A 20,289-nucleotide genomic window follows, 5' to 3' on the forward strand; every position below is an offset into this window, starting at 1 on the left:
GAATCTTCATGCCCTTGCTGCCCAAAAGTCACTGTTGCAAAATCCGCTTCCTGGCAGCTTACTATGAATGCTGGAGTGCAAGCGACCTCGGCCTGCGTTGCGAGGAGTGACTTGGCTGCATTTGGTGAAAAGACCGCGCACACTTTCCCCCGAGGTATTTCAGCCAATTTGTATGCCTTCCAATCTACTGAGGTGATATGCGGTAGGGTGGGATCATTTTAAAGGTTTCTTGAGCAACATAAGAGTAATAGAATCGTAGAGTTGGAAGTGACTAGAGAATCATCTAGTCCATGGGTAGGCAAACTAAGGCCCGGGGGCTGGATCCGGCCCAATTGCCTTCTAAATCCGGCCCACTGACGGTCTGGGAATCAGCGTGTTTTTACATGAGTAGAATGTGACCTTTTATTTAAAATGCATCTCTGGGTTATTTATGGGGCCTGCCTGGTATTTTTACATGAGCAGAATGTGTGCTTTTATTTAAAATGCATCTCTGGGTTATTTGTGGGGCATAGGAATTCATTCATCCCCCCCAAAGTATAATCCAGTCCCCCACAAGGTCTTGAGGGACAGTGAACCGGCCCCCTGCTGAAAAAGTTTGCTGACCCCTGATCTAGTCAGCCGCTCTGCAATGCAGGACTATGAAACTGTCCTGTACGGGGATCGAACCTGCAACCCTAGCATTATCAGCACCACGCTGTAACCAGCTGAGCTACCCAGGCACATGGAATAGAGCGTGAAATGGGACCAACTTCGTCCCACTGCATACATTAAGAGAATTGTGTTTTTATGGCTGTTTTAAGCATATATATTATTGTAAGACAAAGGGAAGAGAAAGGTTACAGCCTGATCTGTTGGTACAAAGCAGAGTGATGAACTAACAAAAGACCTTTTCAGTCTTTGGGTACATAGCAGAGGTTGGTGAGCCTGGACTGGACTAGTCGCCTTCCCAGTTGGTGGCAACCTGCCCAGTGGGTCTGTGGCACCATTCACATAACAAAAGCTACCATGGAGATGTAACTTTTTTCTTTCTTTCTAAAGTAGGGGGTCCATAGCTTGGCTTTTGAAAAACAAGGGGTCTGCAATACTTAGCTCACTGGGGACCACTGCACTAGAGGGCATGACTCTTGTTTTGGAAGAGTCAACAACAACAACAATTTTATTTATATCCCACCCATTTGGTTGGGTTGCCCCAGCCACTCTGGGCAGCTTCCAGCACATATAAAAACATGATAGAACACCAAACATACTATAGATTCAAATTCCAGACTGATCCTGTTTAGGGAGATGGCTTTGCTTATACAGTGGTACCTTGGGTTAAGAACTTAATTCGTTCTGGAGGTCCGTTCTTAACCTGAAACTGTTCTTAACCAGAAGCACCACTTTAGCTAATGGGGCCTCCTGCTGCTGCCGCGCCGCTGGAGCACAATTTCTCTTCTCATCCTGAAGCAAAGTTCTTAACTCGAGGTACTATTTCTGGGTTAGCGGAGTCTGTAACATGAAGTGTCTGTAACCTGAAGCGTCTGTAACCCGAGGTACCACTGTTCCATTATATATGTGGGAATTAGCCAAGGGGCTTGCTTAGTATGAGACATAGTGGGGACTTCTGATACAAACAGAATCTGGACCTTTGCCTGATCATACAAGGCAATGAGTCTGTTTTTATAGGCTTAGATGCCCCCCCCAAAGGAAAATACCTGAGTGAAAGGCTGGTCTGCTACAGAACTGTGCCACAGATAGAGCTGGTGTGTGTAGTGCTTAGAGCTCTGAGTCACTAATGCAAGCTGAACTCATAATTTGGTCCCTTCCTTCCTTATGGTTAGCTGGCACAGATAGCCAGTACCTGCAGTGAGGTGGTGATGGTGCCACTTTTGTTACTGCTGTTGTATAAACCAGCAGGCTTTGAAAATCAGGGAGGGGAAGATTGAGGCCCCCACCCATGTCATGGCTCTACAGTTTGACTTTTGATGGGAAAATCCAAGAAAAAAGCAGAATTATCATTTAATGAACATTTCTGCTAAATAGATCCAGGATCCTAAACGAACACCAAAAGTGGAAAGAAAAGATGTTCCTCATCATCGTAGTTTGTAATCTCAGCCTTCAGCAGTCACATCTGTCAATTCTCCAATTTGTTTTGTTGCCAGAGTAACTAAGGTATTCTAACGCCAACTTGCACGGTGTTACATCTGGGCTTTCTAACAGCTCGAGGTTTTTTGTTGGTTTTTTTTTTTTAAATTGGTTTAAAATTTAAAATGTTAAATCCAGTTTGAAGTGTTGCTAACGTGCTGAGAGCTTTGCAAAGAGCTCTCGTTGGGTCTGGCAGCTGGGGTTGGGCAAAGCTTTAACTGGAATTCGTTTGACAAGTTCTTTTCTTTGATTAAGCAAGCTCAGTTAGGGGAAATGAAGCTGTGCTATTCAATATCACCTAGGGAACTTTGGCAAAAGTGAATGCTTAAAACATAGGTCAGATCATTGGATCAGGAATCGGGGAGGATTGAATGCAGGTGCCCACATGCACGCCACCTCAAATAGCAGCGTTGTGCCCTTTCCAGTTTGATACGATGCCTGAGCAATGTGATGGATTTATATTTATTATGATTTAATGTTTTTAAATGAGTCACATTCCTGTGCCGAAAAAGCAGTGCCTGCAGCAACATGCAAAACCATTCTCTCTCTCGGGGCTCAGTGTGAGATAATAACATATTCAAAACTGATAACTAAAATACAGAATTTAAAACGAGGATCTTTGCAACAGCAAATTTAAGCCAGGTGAAACTCTCATCTCATGCCCTGGCCTGAGACACTCTGAAGAAACATGAGCTAGGGTGGGTATTGCACATGGGTTTTTGCCCTTCTATGGTTGACAGAAATTGCCTTATTATAGAATTTCCCTTATTCTAGACTCCTAAGTTCATGAATGCTGAGGTGAACGCACACTCTCCATGCTTCAATTTGGTATGGCCACACGCATGACCCTAATCCTGATGTAATCTGTGTTTATCACAGTCTCTGTGTGTGATTGCATACCCTCCAGCATTTCTCCACTGAAAACAGTGATGTCCTATTCCATAATAATATTACTTTTATTATACCCCCCCCATCTGAGTGCGTTGCCCCAACATATATAGAAACATAATAAAACGTTAAACGTTAAAAAAACTTCCCAATACAGGGCTACCTTTAGATGTCTTCTAAAGGTTGCATAGTTATTTATCTCCTTAGCTCAAGGGTCACATAACTCCATACCCTCTGACATTCCTCCGATGAAAATAGTGACAATAGCAGGACATTCCGGGATCAAATCAGAAACCGGGACGGCTTCTGTAAATCCAGAACTGTCATTGGAAAATAGGGAAACTTGGAAGGTCTGTGATTGGGACTGAATTCAGAGACTCACTATAAATTGCTGAACTTGTCCAACATGTCGACCACATTAAACCAACAAGCACTGTCTCTTTCACCCCACTGACATTTATATTATTGGTAGCAGCCTGTGCCACAGATTCCCCACAGTTGTCTGTGCTTTAAAACTACATGCTACTAACAAGGTGGAGTGTCGGGGTGCAATTGTTAAACTGTGCTTTGCTCTCCCTTCAGAAGTGCAGAAGGCTGTTGAGAAGGATGTCGCCGAGTGTCAAGGACAACATGAAGAACCTGTTTCTTCTTCTCCTGGTGGCCTTTGGACTTTGCTGGACCCAATACAAGACCAATCCGAAGCCTGTAAGGACATCTATTGTCCACCTCTTTGAGTGGCGCTGGATTGACATTGCTCTTGAATGTGAACGTTACTTAGCCCCAAATGGATTTGCAGGTGTCCAGGTTAGTACTCTCTCGTTTGCTGAAGGCAAAATAACTATCTGGAAGATTCTGGGTGAGTTTCTACCATCCAGTTCATGTTGTTTAGTCGTTTAGTCGTGTCCGACTCTTCGTGACCCCATGGACCAGAGCACACCAGGCACTCCTGTCTTCCACTGCCTCCCGCAGTTTGGTCAAACTCATGCTGGTAGTTTTGAGAAAACTATCCAACCATCTCGTCCTCTGTCATCCCCTTCTCCTTGTGCCCTCCATCTTTCCCAACACCAGGGTCTTTTCCAGGGAGTCTTCTCTTCTCATGAGGTGGCCAAAGTATTGGAGTCTCAGCTTCAGGATCTGTCCTTCCAGTGAGCACTCAGGGCTGATTTCCTTAAGAATGATAGGTTTGATCTTCTTGCAGTCCGTGGGACTCTCAAGAGTCTCCTCCAGCACCATAATTCAAAAGCATCAATTCTTCGGCGATCAGCCTTCTTTATGGTCCAGCTCTCACTTCATTACATCGCTACTGGGAAAACCATAGCTTTAACTATACAGACCTTTGTTGGCAAGGTGATGTCTCTGCTTTTTAAGATGCTGTCCAGGTTTGTCATTGCTTTTCTCCCAAGAAGCAGGCGTCTTTTAATTTCGTCGCTGCTGTCACCATCTGCAGTGATCATGGAGCCCAAGAAAGTAAAATCTCTCACTGCCTCCATTTCTCCCCCTTCTATTTGAGAGGAGGTGATGGGACCAGTGGCCATGATTTTTGGTTTTTTTGATGTTGAGCTTCAAACCATCCAGTTCATAGCACCCAGTTAATACACTCATAATCTTCTCACCATGCATGTATGAGATGGATGGTCCACTGATAAACCCATGTTTGTCTGGGCCTCACCTCACAAAGGATATTGTGGAGCTGGAAAAGGTTGAGGAAAATGGCATCTCATATGGCTACTGTGCTGGAGTTTCTTCGCTAAAAACAAAGGAGGATGTGACAGAGCTGGATAAAATGATGCCTGATGTGGAGAAAGCGAATAGGGAGAAGGTTTTCTCTTCTATCGTAATAATAGAACTTGCAGCCTTCCAATGAATGTTAGAAATACTAAAATCTGGGGCCATGTTTGAAGGTTCAGGTCAGACGAAAGAACGTCTTGCTTCACATAACATGTAGTGTGTAGTTTGACAAATTCATGCCTAGGAAGGCTATCTTCTACCTCCACTGTTGGATTTAATGTAATATTTTTCTCCCCCCTTAAAGAGGGGAAGAATCACACAAATCGGTCTTCTCCACTTGTAGACCTAGTCTTGGGGCGACTGACTTACACGGTACCTAAATATGCCTAATGGGGAGGAGTGTATTTGCCTGTTCTGTCCACTATAAAGCAACAATTCCCAGCAGGTGATTGTGTGGACTTGCCCTCAGTTTACCAGAATACCATTTATTGAGGATTTGCACTAGGTTAAATATTAATAGAGTTTAGAAAAAGAAGTCCTAGTCAATGAACTTTAATAGCAGGGTTTGTGAATGCTCTGTACTGAGATAGTAACAAAATGTGTCTCACAGAGGCTGGACCAGGATATGTTATACAAATCGAGACGCTTGCCACGTATTTAAGAGCTAGCGGGTGGGAATCAGGCATCAAGTTCACTGGGGCTGACCAGTCAGATCCCTGTCCTACTTTACAGGGTTGTTTTGAGGATAAAATTGCTGTGGAGGTTGTTGTTTAGTCGTTTAGTCGTGTCCGACTCTTTGTGACCCCATGGTCCCGCAGTTTGGTCAGGCTCTTGTTTGTAGCTTCGAGAACACTGTCCAACCATCTCGTCCTCTGTCGTCCCCTTCTCCTTGTGCCCTCAATCTTTCCCAGCATCAGGCTCTTTTCCAGGGAGTCTTCTCTTCTCATGAGGTGGCCAAAGTATTGGAGCCTCAACTTCACAATCTGTCCTTCCAGTGAGCACTCAGGGCTGATTTCCTTAAGAATGGATAGGTTTGATCTTCTTGCAGTCCACTCAAGAGTCTCCTCCAGAACCATAATTCAAAAGCATCAATTCTTTGGCGATCAGCCTTCTTGATGGTCCAGCTCTCACTTCCATACATCACTACTGGGGAAACCATGGCTTTAACTATACGGACCTTTGTTGGCAAGGGAGAACCTTATATACCACTGCAAACTTCTTGGGAAACTGCTGCTATAAAATGGAATGAATGAATATATATATATATATATATATATATATATATATTCCGTTTAATCATTTATTCTGGTTCTGCGGAATAAATGATAAAACAGCTAAGCAGGCTACTGAAACTCTGCGCCCTAAGAACTGGAAATCCCACTCAGCAAATCCTCTCCCATCACGACTTTTAAGACATTGCAAACACCAGCTGCATGCCTTTAAAACTCCCTTTGCAATCACAAGAGCTAGAAATTAGCTTTTGAAAGTAAAGCTGAGGCGAAACCAGAATATACCTCCTAAGGCAGGCATAGGCAAACTTGGCCCTCCAGATGTTTTGGGACTACAGCTCCCATCATCCCTAGCTAACAGGACCGGTGGTCAGGAATGATGGGAGTTGTAGTCCCAAAACATCTGGAGGGCCAAGTTTGCCTATGCCTGTCCTAAGGCCAAACCGGAACCTACCTCACGAATCCCTGCATCCAATACTAATACCTGAGTTTGTGCAGTTGGATTGTGGGATGCTTATTATCTTGCAAAATCCCACTTTCTTCCCATACCATATGATACATTTTCCCCCTTTCGCTTGGGAAGCCATTTTTCATGCTCCCCATCTATCTGAAATGTAGCAGTCAGACACTAGAGAGGGGACATTGTGGTCCATGGTGCCCAGATAGTGGAAGTTGAGGCCTGGCCTCCCAGCTTCAGATGGGAAGAAAAGATGGTAACATTATTCCAGTGAGCTTTCCAATGGGCCACTTCTGGATTACATAAAATGCTACATAGCCAAGGTGTTGGCGTTTGAAATGAACCCATATGGAGAAAAGCATCTCCATATGGAGATAGCTATTGTTATGCATCAGTTAAGAATACTTGAAGGTAATAAAAGTGTATGAGTAAGGGATTCAGGGTCTGTGATCCCACAGACATTATCTTGGAGGGGGCATTACAAACCCCCCCCCCCCACACACACACACAAAAACACACATCTACCAAAACTAACCATCCTTAACATAATTGCTAATGTTTGCACTGCTGTATTTATTGTCACATCCGTCACATTCTTTAGTTTAAACTATGATTTAAAAGGGGCCTATCTACCTTCAAACATCAGACTGATAGGAAGAGTTCAATTACGTTTTTATCTCCTACTCGCTCACTACATTTTTTAATTATATAGGTTTCTCCTCCAAATGAAAACCTTGTCGTTACGAGTCCCTGGAGGCCATGGTGGGAAAGATATCAACCAATCAGTTACAAGTTATGTTCGCGTTCTGGAAATGAAAATGAATTTAGAGACATGGTGGCCAGGTGCAACAATGTCGGAGTAAGTGGCTTTCAGTGGCTATTTATTTTTGGACAGCCCTGCTTTTCAACCCAAAGAACGTTGAAGAGCATAATAAACCAACAATCGATTAAAATGGTAAGACTGCAAAATTCTGAGGCAAAAATGATGGGAAGCCTTTCCAAGCTGGAAGATTGGGAAGGCTACATCCTGAACGCTAAGGACTAGAAACCTGAACAGAAATAGAGAGATGCTAGAAGAAGCTAAAACAGATCACTGAAAACAAGTGGCTCGCTAACCACCATGCAACTCTGCTGCTTGTATCTTCCGCAGGTGTATATCTATGTGGACGTTGTAATCAACCATATGTGTGGCTCTGGGGCTGGCTCTGGAAACCGGGGGACTTGTGGCAGTTACTTCAATGCAGGGACCCGAGATTTCCCAGCCGTCCCATATTCTAGCTTTGATTTCAATGACGAGATATGCAAAACACACAGTGGGGATATTGAGAATTACAGTGATCCTGTTCAGGTAAGCTTTACACTATTGATACCTGATATCCCTTGGCTCTCTTAAGATGCTGTTGGACTTCATTTCCCATCAGCCTCAGCAATGTGGCCATTGGTTAAAGCATCATGGGAGTTGGAGCCCAGTGATACCTGGAAGATTCCAGCTTCCCCTCTTACAATATAGCTAAGCTTCTACCAATACCATTTATTTCCTTCTCAGGATCTTATTGGGTCTTAGGTTTGAAATTGTGTTCCAAATGTATTTTTTGTTCTTTAAATGGCTTCTGCTAATAATAATAATAATAATAATAATAATAATAATAATAATAATTTATTTATACCCCGCCCATCTGGCTGGGTTTCCTCAGCCGCTCTGGGTGGCTTCCAACCGAATATTAAAAACAATACAGTGTCAGACTTTAAAAACTTCCCTAAACAGGGCCGCCTTCAGTTGTCTTTTAAAAGTAAAATAGTTGTTTATTGCCTTGACATCTGCTGGGAGGGCGTTCCACAGGGCAGGTGCCACTACCGAGAAGGCCCTCTGCCTGGTTCCCTGTAACCTCACTTCTCACAGCGAGGGAACCACCAGAAGGCCCTCAGCGCTGGATGGGCTGAATGATGGGGGTGGAGATGAATAAATTGGTGGGGTCAGTAGATCCTAAGAGCTTTTGTTCAGGATGGGTGTTGGGCAGCTGTCACAAGTACTTTGGTTATTGCGTGTTTATGCTTTGGCCGCTGAACCAATGGCGGTTTTCCCCACATGCACAGGTTCGCAACTGTCGCCTGTCTGGTCTCGTTGACCTCACGCAAAGAAGGGATGATGTGCGTTCAAAAATGGCCGACTACCTCAACCACCTGATTGATATTGGTGTAGCAGGGTTCCGAATCGATGCTTCCAAGCATATGTGGCCTGAGGACATTGCTGCTATTTTAAGCAAAGCACATGACCTCAACACACGGTGGTTTGCCAAAGGTTCACGGCCTTTCGTCTATCAGGAGGTAAGTGACAGGAATTTTAAGCATTTTGTCTAGCACTTTCCAGTGTTCAAACTGTTCTGCATGCCATGCTTACTTATGTGTCAGGCTTCGGGGAATTGGCTTCCTCCCCCTGTGGCAGTAGATAAGAAGATCAAAGAAAGGAACGCCTTACCTGTTCGAAACTTTAATAATCACAGCGCGAGAACAAAGAACACATCTCCTAGAAATGGCGGTGTTGCCAATTAAGGATTACACCCCCTTCCATTCCTATTAATCTATGTCACTCCTACGCCTTGTAATCTGAGCTTGTACCCTCTATGCTTTCTGTTCTGCCACTTTCTGAGCTCTTCTTGACCTTGGGCTGTCCAGAGACTGTGAATCTGTTAACCCTCTCTCTTCCAGAGTTTCTTCTCCTAGCTGTTCCCCATCCAGTATTTCCCAGCTTCTGCCTTCTGAACTAGGCCCCTCTGCAAACCACTGTTCCAAATCTATACTGTCCTCCTCCTGGGAACATGTAGGAGCAGGGGGAGGGGGTGGCTCCCACCATTCCTCCTCAGTGCAGCCCTCCTCAACACGGTCCCCGACAACATGCTAGACCTCATGGAGCTTTGGTCTTACCCAACAAGGCAGTTATTTTCTCCAGGTCAGCCCTTAGACATTGCTTAAAAGAATGGAAGAACTGATACACTTGGGCACAACTGCTGCTAGTGCAAATATTGGGTTGGGAAGGAGTTTGCTGTTCCATGTGGAGCCCTTTGTAAGAACCGTTAATTTTAGTGCATTGAAATTGGCGCGACTTCAAAGTGCTTCAGGTCAGCTGCTTCACGTCCTGATATATTTCCATTGTTCTCGCTTCAAAAGTGTAAGATGCTAGAGGCCAGAGGAAACTAGCTCCATAAGGTAATGGCCATAATAGCCGAAACCATTTCTCTGGTCATATTGGAGATAAGTCGAAATTGATACCACTAGATGTAACACAGTACGTACCACAAGATATTTACGTCTTAGTTCAGCTCGCCGACTATTCCTGCCGTAGCCTACCTTCTCTCAGTGATGTTGGTTTCTGCAGCAAATTGAAATCAATATCGTGTATCCCTTTTCTCTGTGTCTTCCCCCGGCTTTTTCCAGGTAATTGACTTGGGCGGTGAAGCGGTCCACAGCTCTGAATACTTCAGAAACGGCCGGGTGACTGAGTTTAAATATGGCGCAGAACTCGGGACAGTCCTCCGCAAATGGAACGGAGAAAAGATGGCAAATTTAAAGTAAGACTCAATCCATGCCCAGGGGCCCACACACTGAGGGTGGGGTGCAGAGGGGGTCCACTGCATGCAGATGGAAGCCAAACACTGCAGATTCCCCCCCCCACTAGCGCAGTAATACAGTCATGGCCTACAACAGGAGTGGGGTTTGTATACGAAACGCCACAGGTGTGCTTTTCAGCCTATAATTGGAAGGACAGGATTATTCATTCCCCCCCCCACCTTTTTAAAAAAATAAAAATGCAAACATGTGTAGTGGTTCCCTGACTGGAATTTCTTCCCCCTGGAAACCCAAATGGATCCAACACTTTTGGCATTTTGGTCCATTTGCCCAAGAGGTTATGGAGCACTAGCTGCCACTGCAATTCTGAGTATTTTATTACCTGTTTTATGACAGATACTGGGTGCTTTTATAACCCCAATCCTGACCTGGCTTTAGTGGCTGTCAGTTAGTTTCCAGGTCCAATTCAAAGTGCTGGTGTTGACCTATAAATTCTTAGGCAGCTCAGGACCTCAATAACGTAAAAACCACTTCTCTCCATAAGAACCAACCCAGACTCTGTACTTGTCACCTGAGGCCCTTCTCGATGTTCCCCCTCCCTGAGAGGTCCAGACTCCTGACCAGTCGTGACCAACTCTGGGGTTGCGGCGCTCATCTCGCTTTATTGGCCGAGGGAGCTAGCGTACAGCTTCCGGGTCATGTGGCCAGCATGACTCTGGCAAACCAGAGCAGTGCACGGAAACGCCGTTTACCTTCCTGCCAGAGCGGTACCTATTTATCTACTTGCGCTTCGACGTGCTTTCATATAGAATACAGCAAAACGTACAAAACCATGTAAAAGGATCAAATTGAGAAACAAGGACACCAACAAGAAATAATAAAATTATTTCTAAAAACTGTCTCTGAACATAAGAATTGGCCTTTTCTGTGGTGGTTCCTCGACTGTGGAATGCTCTCCCCAGAGAAGTCTTTAGGTGCCAAGCAAACCATTCCTCTTTTCCAAGGACTTTGGCCATTAAATAATCTATGGCCTGTTAAAGGTGGGGATTATCAGACCATTATTATGATCATTTTTTTATTATGCTATCTATCATCATGCTTTTTATTATGTTGTTATGATTATGCTCTGTAAAATTTGTTTTATTTTTTGATAAAAGGCAGTATATAAATCAAATTTATCATTATCATCATTATCATCATCTTCACCAAACTTCTAAAGCTGCTCTTAAGCTGTCTGGAATGGTTTTTGTTTCAGTTTGGCTGTCACCCCCTCAGAGATCGTGTAATGAGCAGTGGGCTAAAAAAATATACCTGGTAAATAAACAGTAGTTTGCACCGAAGTGAATTGTGAATAAAGTTTTGATTATTTCTTCACAATTTAGGCGCTGGGGAGAAAACTGGAGTTTGATGCCTTCTGACAAAGCCATTGTCTTTGTAGATAACCACGACAACCAGAGGGGCCATGGTGCTGGTGGAGCCTCCATTCTTACTTTCTGGAACCCAAGGTAAGGCGCGTCCTTTTAGGGTTATTGAGCAACAATGTTTATTTCCTGAGGTCTGAATATCCAGGCATGTTGATATCAAAAGCAGTTCAGAAGAGAAGGAATCCTATTGGTCTGCTGGGTACCCAGTGGTAAAACAACAACAACAAACCTATGGTTACGTCTCAATAAACACACAAGATGTAACCGGCTGCACTTTTGCATAAATAAGGTATACTATTCATTGTATCAAATTGTAGATTTCAACGGAAGTCTCATAAAGTTCAACGAAAAAAGCAGAAGACCCAGTGGATCAGTTCATTCGCTAGTCAGTTCATGCATAAGGTCCGTACAAGTATAAGTCTCTGTTCCAGTTCTGGGCACCACAGTTCAAGAAGGACACTGACAAACTGGAATGTGTCCAGAGGAGGGCAACCAAAATGGTCAAAGGCCTGGAAACGATGCCTTATGAGGAACGGCTAAGGGAGCTGGGCATGTTTAGCCTGGAGAAGAGGAGGTTAAGGGGTGATATGATAGCCATGTTCAAATATATAAAAGGATGTCATATAGAGGAGGGAGAAAGGTTGTTTTCTGCTGCTCCAGAGAAGCGGACACGGAGCAATGGATCCAAACTACAAGAAAGAAGATTCCACATAACATTAGGAAGAACTTCCTGACAGTAAGAGCTGTTTGACAGTGGAATTTGCTGCCAAGGAGTGTGGTGGAGTCTCCTACTTTGGAGGTCTTTAAGCAGAGGCTTGACAACCATATGCCAGGAGTGCTCTGATGGTGTTTCCTGCTTGGCAGGGGGTTGGACTCGATGGCCCTTGTGGTCTATTCCAACTCTATGATTCTATGATTCTATGATTCCACCTGTCTATTCATAGAGTCCAATAATCCACATGAAGGGTTGTTACAATTCCACAGAATCCTTTCACAGAGTCTAAGATAAGGATTTCCGGTATATTAGCCTTGTTTCACCACTACTATGCTATGAGATCCACTATCCTGTAACATTACATATGAGCCTGTTCTACTGATGAAGCCTAGGCTAATGTGGATTATTGGACATACATTAATATATAAAAATGTCTTCCCATACATTAATATATAAAAATGTGTATAGTCTTATTATCCAAATACTAATTTCTTTATCAGTAACCTCATATATCCTATATAAAGTCATTCCAAATATCATTACATTTAGCCAAAGTAATTATTTGTCTATAAATTGGAACATTACTGTGCTGTATCTAATCTCTGCTTGAATGATCTTCCTATTGAAGAGATTTTTGCTGGTCTGACTCAGTGTTTAAACAGCACATATTTGGAGAAAGTGGCAGGACTCAGAATGTCCTCTGGATGGTGCTAACATCTAACATCCTTGGCTATTGGCCACGCTGACTGCAGCTGATGGGAGTTGGTCTCCATCAATGTCTAAAGGGCAGCATGTTGGCTGCTTCTGCACTTGTACATAAACTACCTATGGTACACTTTTGGCAACTAGGTGCTTCTTATCCATTTTCCAGACTCTATAAGATGGCAGTTGGGTTTATGCTTGCTCACCCCTATGGATTTACACGAATAATGTCAAGTTACAGGTGGCCAAGAGTTATCCAGCATGGAAAGGTAACTTTATTCCTGTTCACAACAGCTATTTGTTAATTCCATATCAAAGGCCTTCTGTCTTAAGGGATAGTATTGACACTTGGAAAACAGGTTTTTTGGCCCCAAAGCCAGAGCAGCCGTTGAAATCTATGCTTTAAGTTGACTGTTTCCAATTTAGCAGTGTTATCCTGTGCATGTCTACACCCAGAAGTAAGATTTACTGGATTCAGTGGGACTTAATTTCAGGTAACCGTCATAGGATAGCAGTCTTTTGTCTTGATTAGTTTTGGTGAGATTTAAGCAGGATTCATGTTTTTGACTGAGATCACTGACTGCAAAGCCCTCCTCCCTCCCATACACACAAAATAGACTTAGGCGGGTTTCCACAATAAATTTAGCCTAAGGCTGTGCCTCACAAGTATCAGGCCATCAAACCTAGTGTGCAAGGATGGGTTATGTCAGGGACTGGCAGGATGAAGAGGAGTAGTGGGAGGCAACAGCCGGGGAACCTTAAGGGAAGCCTGAGAGAAGGAAGGCTCAGAGCCTGGGGAGTGGTGGTGGGACACTGAGGACAGGTCAGAGGATGAAAGAGGGTGGCAGAATGGTGGGAGGCTGAAGAAACAACAGGTTTGAGTGAGAGAGAAGAGCCAGATGCAGAAAGCAGTGCAGACTCAAGACATGAAGCAGAGAAGGAGGGGCCAGAGGCTGAATAAGCAGAGCTTGGCTTTCCTCCTGTAGTAAGCTCCTCTCCCCCTTGTCTCCAAGGTCCCTGACATAGTTTAAGGCTGCTGGGGAGACATCCAGCTGGGGAGGAGACTTAGTGGGAAGTAGAAGGCAAATACCTTCAGTCCTGGCAACAGTTTCATAGGGGCCAGTCCTGTTTGTAGGCATTGCTGCCTGGTATGCTGTTTTCTTGAATGAAGAGCGAACTTTTCTGCCTGTCTCTGCATCTTGTGTGCTGACCTGCATCAGAACCAACCCTGACAGACAAGCACATCAGTGTAGTCCAGTCTCAGAACCTTTGCTTGCTATAAGGTTCACCAGTATAATCAAGTAGATTTTGAAGCCTTGTTGTTGTACCTTAAATCAGGCCAGGTCTGTCATAAGTCACATGACCCAACTACAACTCCCATCATACCTGACTATTGCCCACGCTGGTTGGGGCTGAGAGCTGGAGGGACACAGGTTAGCTACCCCTGTTCTAAATGGAGGCCACGACTACTCATTTGGGGAATAATCTAGTCTATCATGGTGCCATGACTTACGACAGACCTGGTCTGGTTTAAGGTACATCAACCAGCATGTTGAGACTCACGGCCAGCCAATTTTATTCGCCATGTGATAGTGTCATTTCTTGTTGTCTAATCACTTTAAATGTCATATTCCATAACTAGGACCTAAATGACTGGGTTGGACCACCGAGCAACAGTGATGGATCAATTAAACCTGTTACGATTAACACAAATGGCACCTGTGGTAACGGCTGGGTCTGCGAACATCGTTGGAATCAAATAAGGTAATAGAAGCCGCCAGATGTGTCATCTGTTCCTGCGGGAGCCTTCTTGAGATGGAGAAAGCCTGTTTCTCCAGATGTTTAGGATTCCAATGACTTGTGCCGTTTGCATAAGGAAGTGATACACACGTCTCATTTCTAGGAACATGGTGACATTCCGAAATGTAGTGTACGGCCAACCTATTACAAGGTGGTGGGATGATGACAACAACCAGGTGGCGTTTGGACGTGATGGCAAAGGGTTCGTTGTGTTTAATAATGATGACAGGTAATGATTTTATGTAGAGATGAAGGCGTTCATAAATTACGCGTAGCAAGTCATTTGCCAAATTTGTATAGCAGATTAATTTTGCTGCTTGTCTTTTGCATGTCTGCTTGTGCACCCAGAGAAGCAAATGATCCAGAATGACAATGTGACCAGAAGCATATAAACCGAGTGTGTAAAATGGCATTAAAAAAATACAATTACTATTTTTGTTTTCTTTTGTACAGGGCCTTGTCAGTAACGTTACCAACCGGTCTCCCCCCTGGCACTTATTGTGATGTTATTTCGGGACGAAAGGAAGGCAACCTTTGCACTGGAACGCAAATCCACGTTGCTGCTAATGGCACTGCTCATTTTCAACTGAACAGCCAAACTGAAAATCCATTCATTGCAATTCATGTCGAAGCCAAGCTGTAATCCACACTGAATCTCTTTTTGTTTGTTTTTCGGTCTTAGTTCTTCTAAGCTTTATGAAGCTAAATTAAAGTAAAATGCAAAGCCTCATAAATTATCTCTAGATGAATAAAAGTCACTTGTGGCTCAGCTTATTTGTTTCTTTTCTGATTAATTTTAGAATTCCTATCTCATTCGTCCTTCAAAGAAGGTAAGTCCTGCTGGATGAGAGCAGTGTGCCATCTTAGTGTGCCATCTTGTTCTTGGCAGCACCCAGCCACATGCCTCTGGGAACCTCACAAACAAAGTATGAGGAGGGACACCTTTCTCCATCACCACCATTGTTTGTCTCCCAAACAAGCTACCCCTGCCAGTTTTATGCTCTTCAAATCTTTGCTGTTTTTCTTTTGATCTCATGCGGATTTTGTGTGCACTAAGAAGACTTCTTTTTCTTTATATTTAGATATTTCGGTATGCATAAATAAAACCCAAAGTTTTGCAGGTTTTTTTAATTTAAAAAATGCAAGTCAACCAACAATAATAAGCTCAGTCGTTGTTGAACAGTGATGGACTTTGGGGTGGGTGGAAGTGGAATGGAACCACTGGAACTCTGGCCAGCAGTGCTTCGTGCTGAAACACTTTGCTGCAGGTCCCATGTGTTGTGTAATAATGCAGTCCATTCCTGCATAGAACTGTTTGCTGGAGGAGTGTCTACAAAAAAAAGGGAATCGATCCCTGAGTCCAAGCAGAATGACTAAGGTGTCTTGATAATCATTCATCATTTGAAATCTTCATTGCTTTGCCCAAGGCAAAGTTGGTGATCTACACCCTGTAGGAAACTAGTAACTTCCCCAACTAAGCGTGATAAATGAACCATTGGGATTAACGTTTGGAGATAGGGTCATACTGACTCTTATTATATTGTTTGGGCTTATTTGTGCAACAGTTACAGGTTACAATTTCATGAAGAGAAATCTAGCTCTGGGCAACTCCTGGTGACCTCAAGCACCTTAGAAAGCAGTTCTCACGGTTCACATGTTGCAGGGAGCTTTTGTTTTTGCTTTGCCACCCAAATCTTTGCACCTGTGCAAATATGAAAGCTTGTTTTCCTTTGGTGCGTATCAACAGCCAACCTTGCTTTTGCTCATGGTTTCATTGATCGACTTTTCAAAAGCAGGTGTTGTAAGACCACCTTAATTTTTGACGCCGTTTTATTTCAAGGAACTGTAAAGCTGATTATATTAAAGGAATCTGCCTTTGAGTGTGGATTGGCAATAGCTCTGACCATATTTGCAGCACCTCCTGTGATTTGCCTAGTTGGTGGCACAACAAATTCTTTTTTATTGCAATTTAAAATTCCAGGTACACATCAGCTTTTCCTTTACATTAACATACATCTTATACTTTATTCTTTATATATATGCATAATGCAAATAATAATTTTTGACTTCCCTCTACCTCTTAACAGCTTCTTCTTCTCTCTTTATTTCATTTTCTTTTGTACTGTGTCAAAATCCTATCAACCTTCTCTTTATATATAATAACACCTCTACATATTTTGTAATTTTGTGAAATTTACTCTAGGCACATCCAAGTTTTGATTGGGGAACCCTGTTTACACAAATAGCTTTTTAAACAAACCCATTCTTTTTTAATCCTTAAGCTCGAGTGATTTCTTATTGCTTCTGTCATTTTGGCTACTTCAACATACACACTTCCTTTTGCCATTCTTCCTTAGTTGGAGTCAAATCCCCTTTCCAGTATTTGGCACTCTAGCCGCAGTTGTTGCATAAAAAAATACTCTTTTGTTTTCTCTTGAGATGTTTATTGTCATTATGCCCAGTAAGAAGGCCTCTGGTCTTTTGGGAAATGTTTGTCTGAGCATTTTCTTTAATTCTTCATAGACTATGCCCTTTTTTAAAAAGAAAAAAAAATTGGGGACAGGTGGTGGCACAACTAGTTCTCTACTGATGAATTCTCTGACCGTTTTAAAATCTTCAGCAATCCTGGAACAATTACATTCCAGCAAAAGGTCCTGATCCATGGTAGTGATAAAGCCTCCTTTCCCTTTCATTTTTCTTACACTTAACCGTCTTTCATTCATTCATTGTATTCTTCCTTTCCAACAGGGAGCTCAAGGCAGTATTTGTCCTCAAAACAGCCCTGTGAGGTAAGTTGGGCTGAGAGATGATGATTTGCCTAAGGCCAGCTGGTGAGCTTTGTGCTTCGAGTGGGTCTTTAAAATTTGGTCTCTCGGGTACCAATCTGACACTCTAACCACTACACCATCTCGAGCCAAAGAATGAGCAGTGGTCTGGACATTGACATAGAGGGCCATGGTGGCCAGGTCAGATAGGCCAATGAGAAAAGCTGTGAGGGCACTGGAACTGAACCCCCATGAGCTACAGACTCCAGTTGTGATCCCCTAGAAAAGAGGTGGAGAACCTCAGGCCCAGGGCTTCTGTATTTGGTGCAAGAAGCTGTCCTCAAGCCACACCTTCTACCCCACTGGCTACCCTGGCCTCATTTCATACCCTCCTTGAGTGTCCGTCACCCCCAGCTGGACTGTGCTCTTGAACTCTGCTTTCGTTTGCCTTGAATGAAGGATATGTGAGTGTGCCTACCGTACTGAGGTAAAAATGACATAAACCACTCCACCCACTTTTGTCGCTGGCCTTGCCCAGCCCTGGCATGTGCATACCCTCCAATATTTCTCCAATGTAAACAGACATCCTATTAAACGATAACGACAGTTTTATTATTTATATCCCACCCATCTGACTGACATCCACTCTGGATGGCTTCCATCATATATAAAAACATCATTAAACATTACACAACTTCCCTATACAGGGCTGCCTTCAAATGTCTTCTAAAGGTTGTAGAGTTACTTATCTCCTTGTCTCGGGGGCCACATAACTCCACACACTCCCAACATTTCTCCAATAAAAATAGGGACGTCCTAAGTGGGACATTCTGGGATCAAATCAGGAATCGGGATGGCTTCTGTAAATCTGGGACTCTCCCTGGAAATTGGGGACACATGGAGGTTCCGCATGTGGCCTCCAGAAGAGAATGGGACCCTTTGCAACCTCTTCAGAGGCCAGAGCTCTCTTGACCAGGGGTCTCCTGCTTCCCCATGCCCACACAGGCAATAAACCCAGTTGGAACTAGCAGAGACAAAGGGCTGTCCCTTTAAGTCCACTTCCTGGGAAGGAGACAGTTTGGGATATAGGTTTGGAGTCAGAAATCTGTTGGAGCAAGTCATCTGCTCCATGGGATCTGTCTGGAATACCAAGACACCTTTCACTATCCTTGTTCTCCAGGACATAATACCTGAATTTATCATCTATATCAGGGGTTCCCAAACAGAGATCCATGGACTACCAGTGATCTGTGAGCTGCATTCAGGTGGTCCATGGTGTGTCTGTGAAGAACAGACCCTCCAAGTGTCCCCATTTTCCAGGGACAGTCCCGGATTTACAGAAGCTGTCCTGCTTTCTGATTTGATCCTGGAATGTCCTGCTTTTCCTTAGAACATCCCTATTTTCATCAGAAAAATGTTGGAGGGTATGGTAGGATGTCCCTGTTTTCATAGAAATGTTGAAAGGGACGTCTCTATTTCATGGAGAGTATGAGTACAGTGGGTGCATTAAATGACCATACTGTTTTTTTAATTGTATTTTGATTGCCTCTTTTATTTCTTATCTTGCATTTTCTATTTATTATTGTAGTTTCTACTATATTCTACAGAATTAAAACTGAAATAAAATAAAGACATGAGGTACAAAACACATATAAAATGTAGAAGAAGCATTAGAAATATAATTAAAGATCACACAGCATTTAGCACAGCTCATTGCAATTGCTGAAATAGGCAGAAAAATCATTAAGTGGTCCACCAGGCCTTTCAGCGATTTTCAATGCTCTGCAGGGGGCTGGGAAGTTTGAGAACCACAGACATACATATCCGCTCTTCTTAATGAGTTTCCACTCAGGTTTATAACAAAACACTGCCAGTGACTCTCAATACAACTGCTTTGAAGCTCCTGAGATTCAACACATGCTTATCTTGTCATGTTAATATTTTAACAATACTAGCTTAACCAAGTTCCTTCTTTTTTCTTAACTCAGTATTCCTAAGGAACAGCAGGCAACAATGAAGTCATAAAACAAAATGTTACTAGGAAGCTGTTTAGCCACTAGCCACTTAATCTTTGTTCTAATCTCTTAAGGGCACAGTAACTTTGAAATACAAGTGTATTCTAAACTTTCAGAGAGGTTAATATAATCAAGGAGATATGAATCTGAAGTCATCTGCTGCTGAAAAATTACCTTTAAACCTATCATTCACTTATCAGAATCTTCTGGTTATTCAACAAAACTGGTAAATATGGAGATGTCTGTCTCTTTGGGAATGTGTGTGTGTTTGTTTGTTTGTTTGTTGGGAATTGCTGTTTAGGAAAGTACTAGACTTTGTGGCTATGGGTAGTAATCAGCTAGGTTTTCCTCAGAGCAAACCCTCTAAAATTAATGGATCTTGTGAAGTCATGCTTGTTAATCTCACTGGGTCTAGTTTGAGCAAAATATCCGAAGCACATTTTTCAAATCAAAGAATTCTGGGCACTGTAGTTTACCCCTCACAGAGTGACAATTCTCTTCACCCTTAACAAATAAAAGATCCCAGAATTCTTTGAGAGGGGAAATGTGTTTTAAAGGTATTGTGTGTAAGCAGCCTTAGTCATGTACCACCCTTTGTAAATGTAGGTTATGCTTCTCATACAATGTACTTTTATATACTCTGTGGAATATAAGAGGAGTTTTCAAAGAGCCTCTGTTTCTGCAGACTCCTAATTTGAATGTTTAACACCAGTACAATCCCTGGAACCCAGGCAGACTGGGACACTTCTCTTATGGGTAATTGTGACACATCTTGATTAATACAGTTGACATACAATTTGCTTAGGTACAGAAGTGTTAGGTCTTGACTATAGGGAGCAATTGATTATATGTGGAAGTGAGGTTGCAATGCCTATAAC

The 20,289-nt window shown here is 43.1% G+C and overlaps 1 protein-coding gene across 1 annotated transcript; it reads left to right on the forward strand.

Annotated features, from left to right (window-relative positions):
* Positions 1–61: 61 nt before the first annotated feature.
* Positions 62–15,405, forward strand: LOC308587392 (pancreatic alpha-amylase-like). The gene is given in 12 exon segments (XM_081195024.1): positions 62–93; positions 95–154; positions 3,595–3,816; positions 7,139–7,285; positions 7,577–7,774; positions 8,521–8,751; positions 9,859–9,992; positions 11,373–11,495; positions 13,001–13,100; positions 14,474–14,595; positions 14,735–14,860; positions 15,085–15,405. Coding segments are annotated over 12 exon segments (1,683 nt in total). The 5' UTR covers positions 62–63; the 3' UTR covers positions 15,275–15,405.
* The last annotated feature ends 4,884 nt before the right edge of the window (positions 15,406–20,289 follow it).

The sequence above is a fragment of the Podarcis bocagei genome, assembly GCF_964188305.1.
Source record: "Podarcis bocagei genome assembly, chromosome: 5".
In the NCBI taxonomy this organism is placed as follows: domain Eukaryota; kingdom Metazoa; phylum Chordata; class Lepidosauria; order Squamata; family Lacertidae; genus Podarcis; species Podarcis bocagei.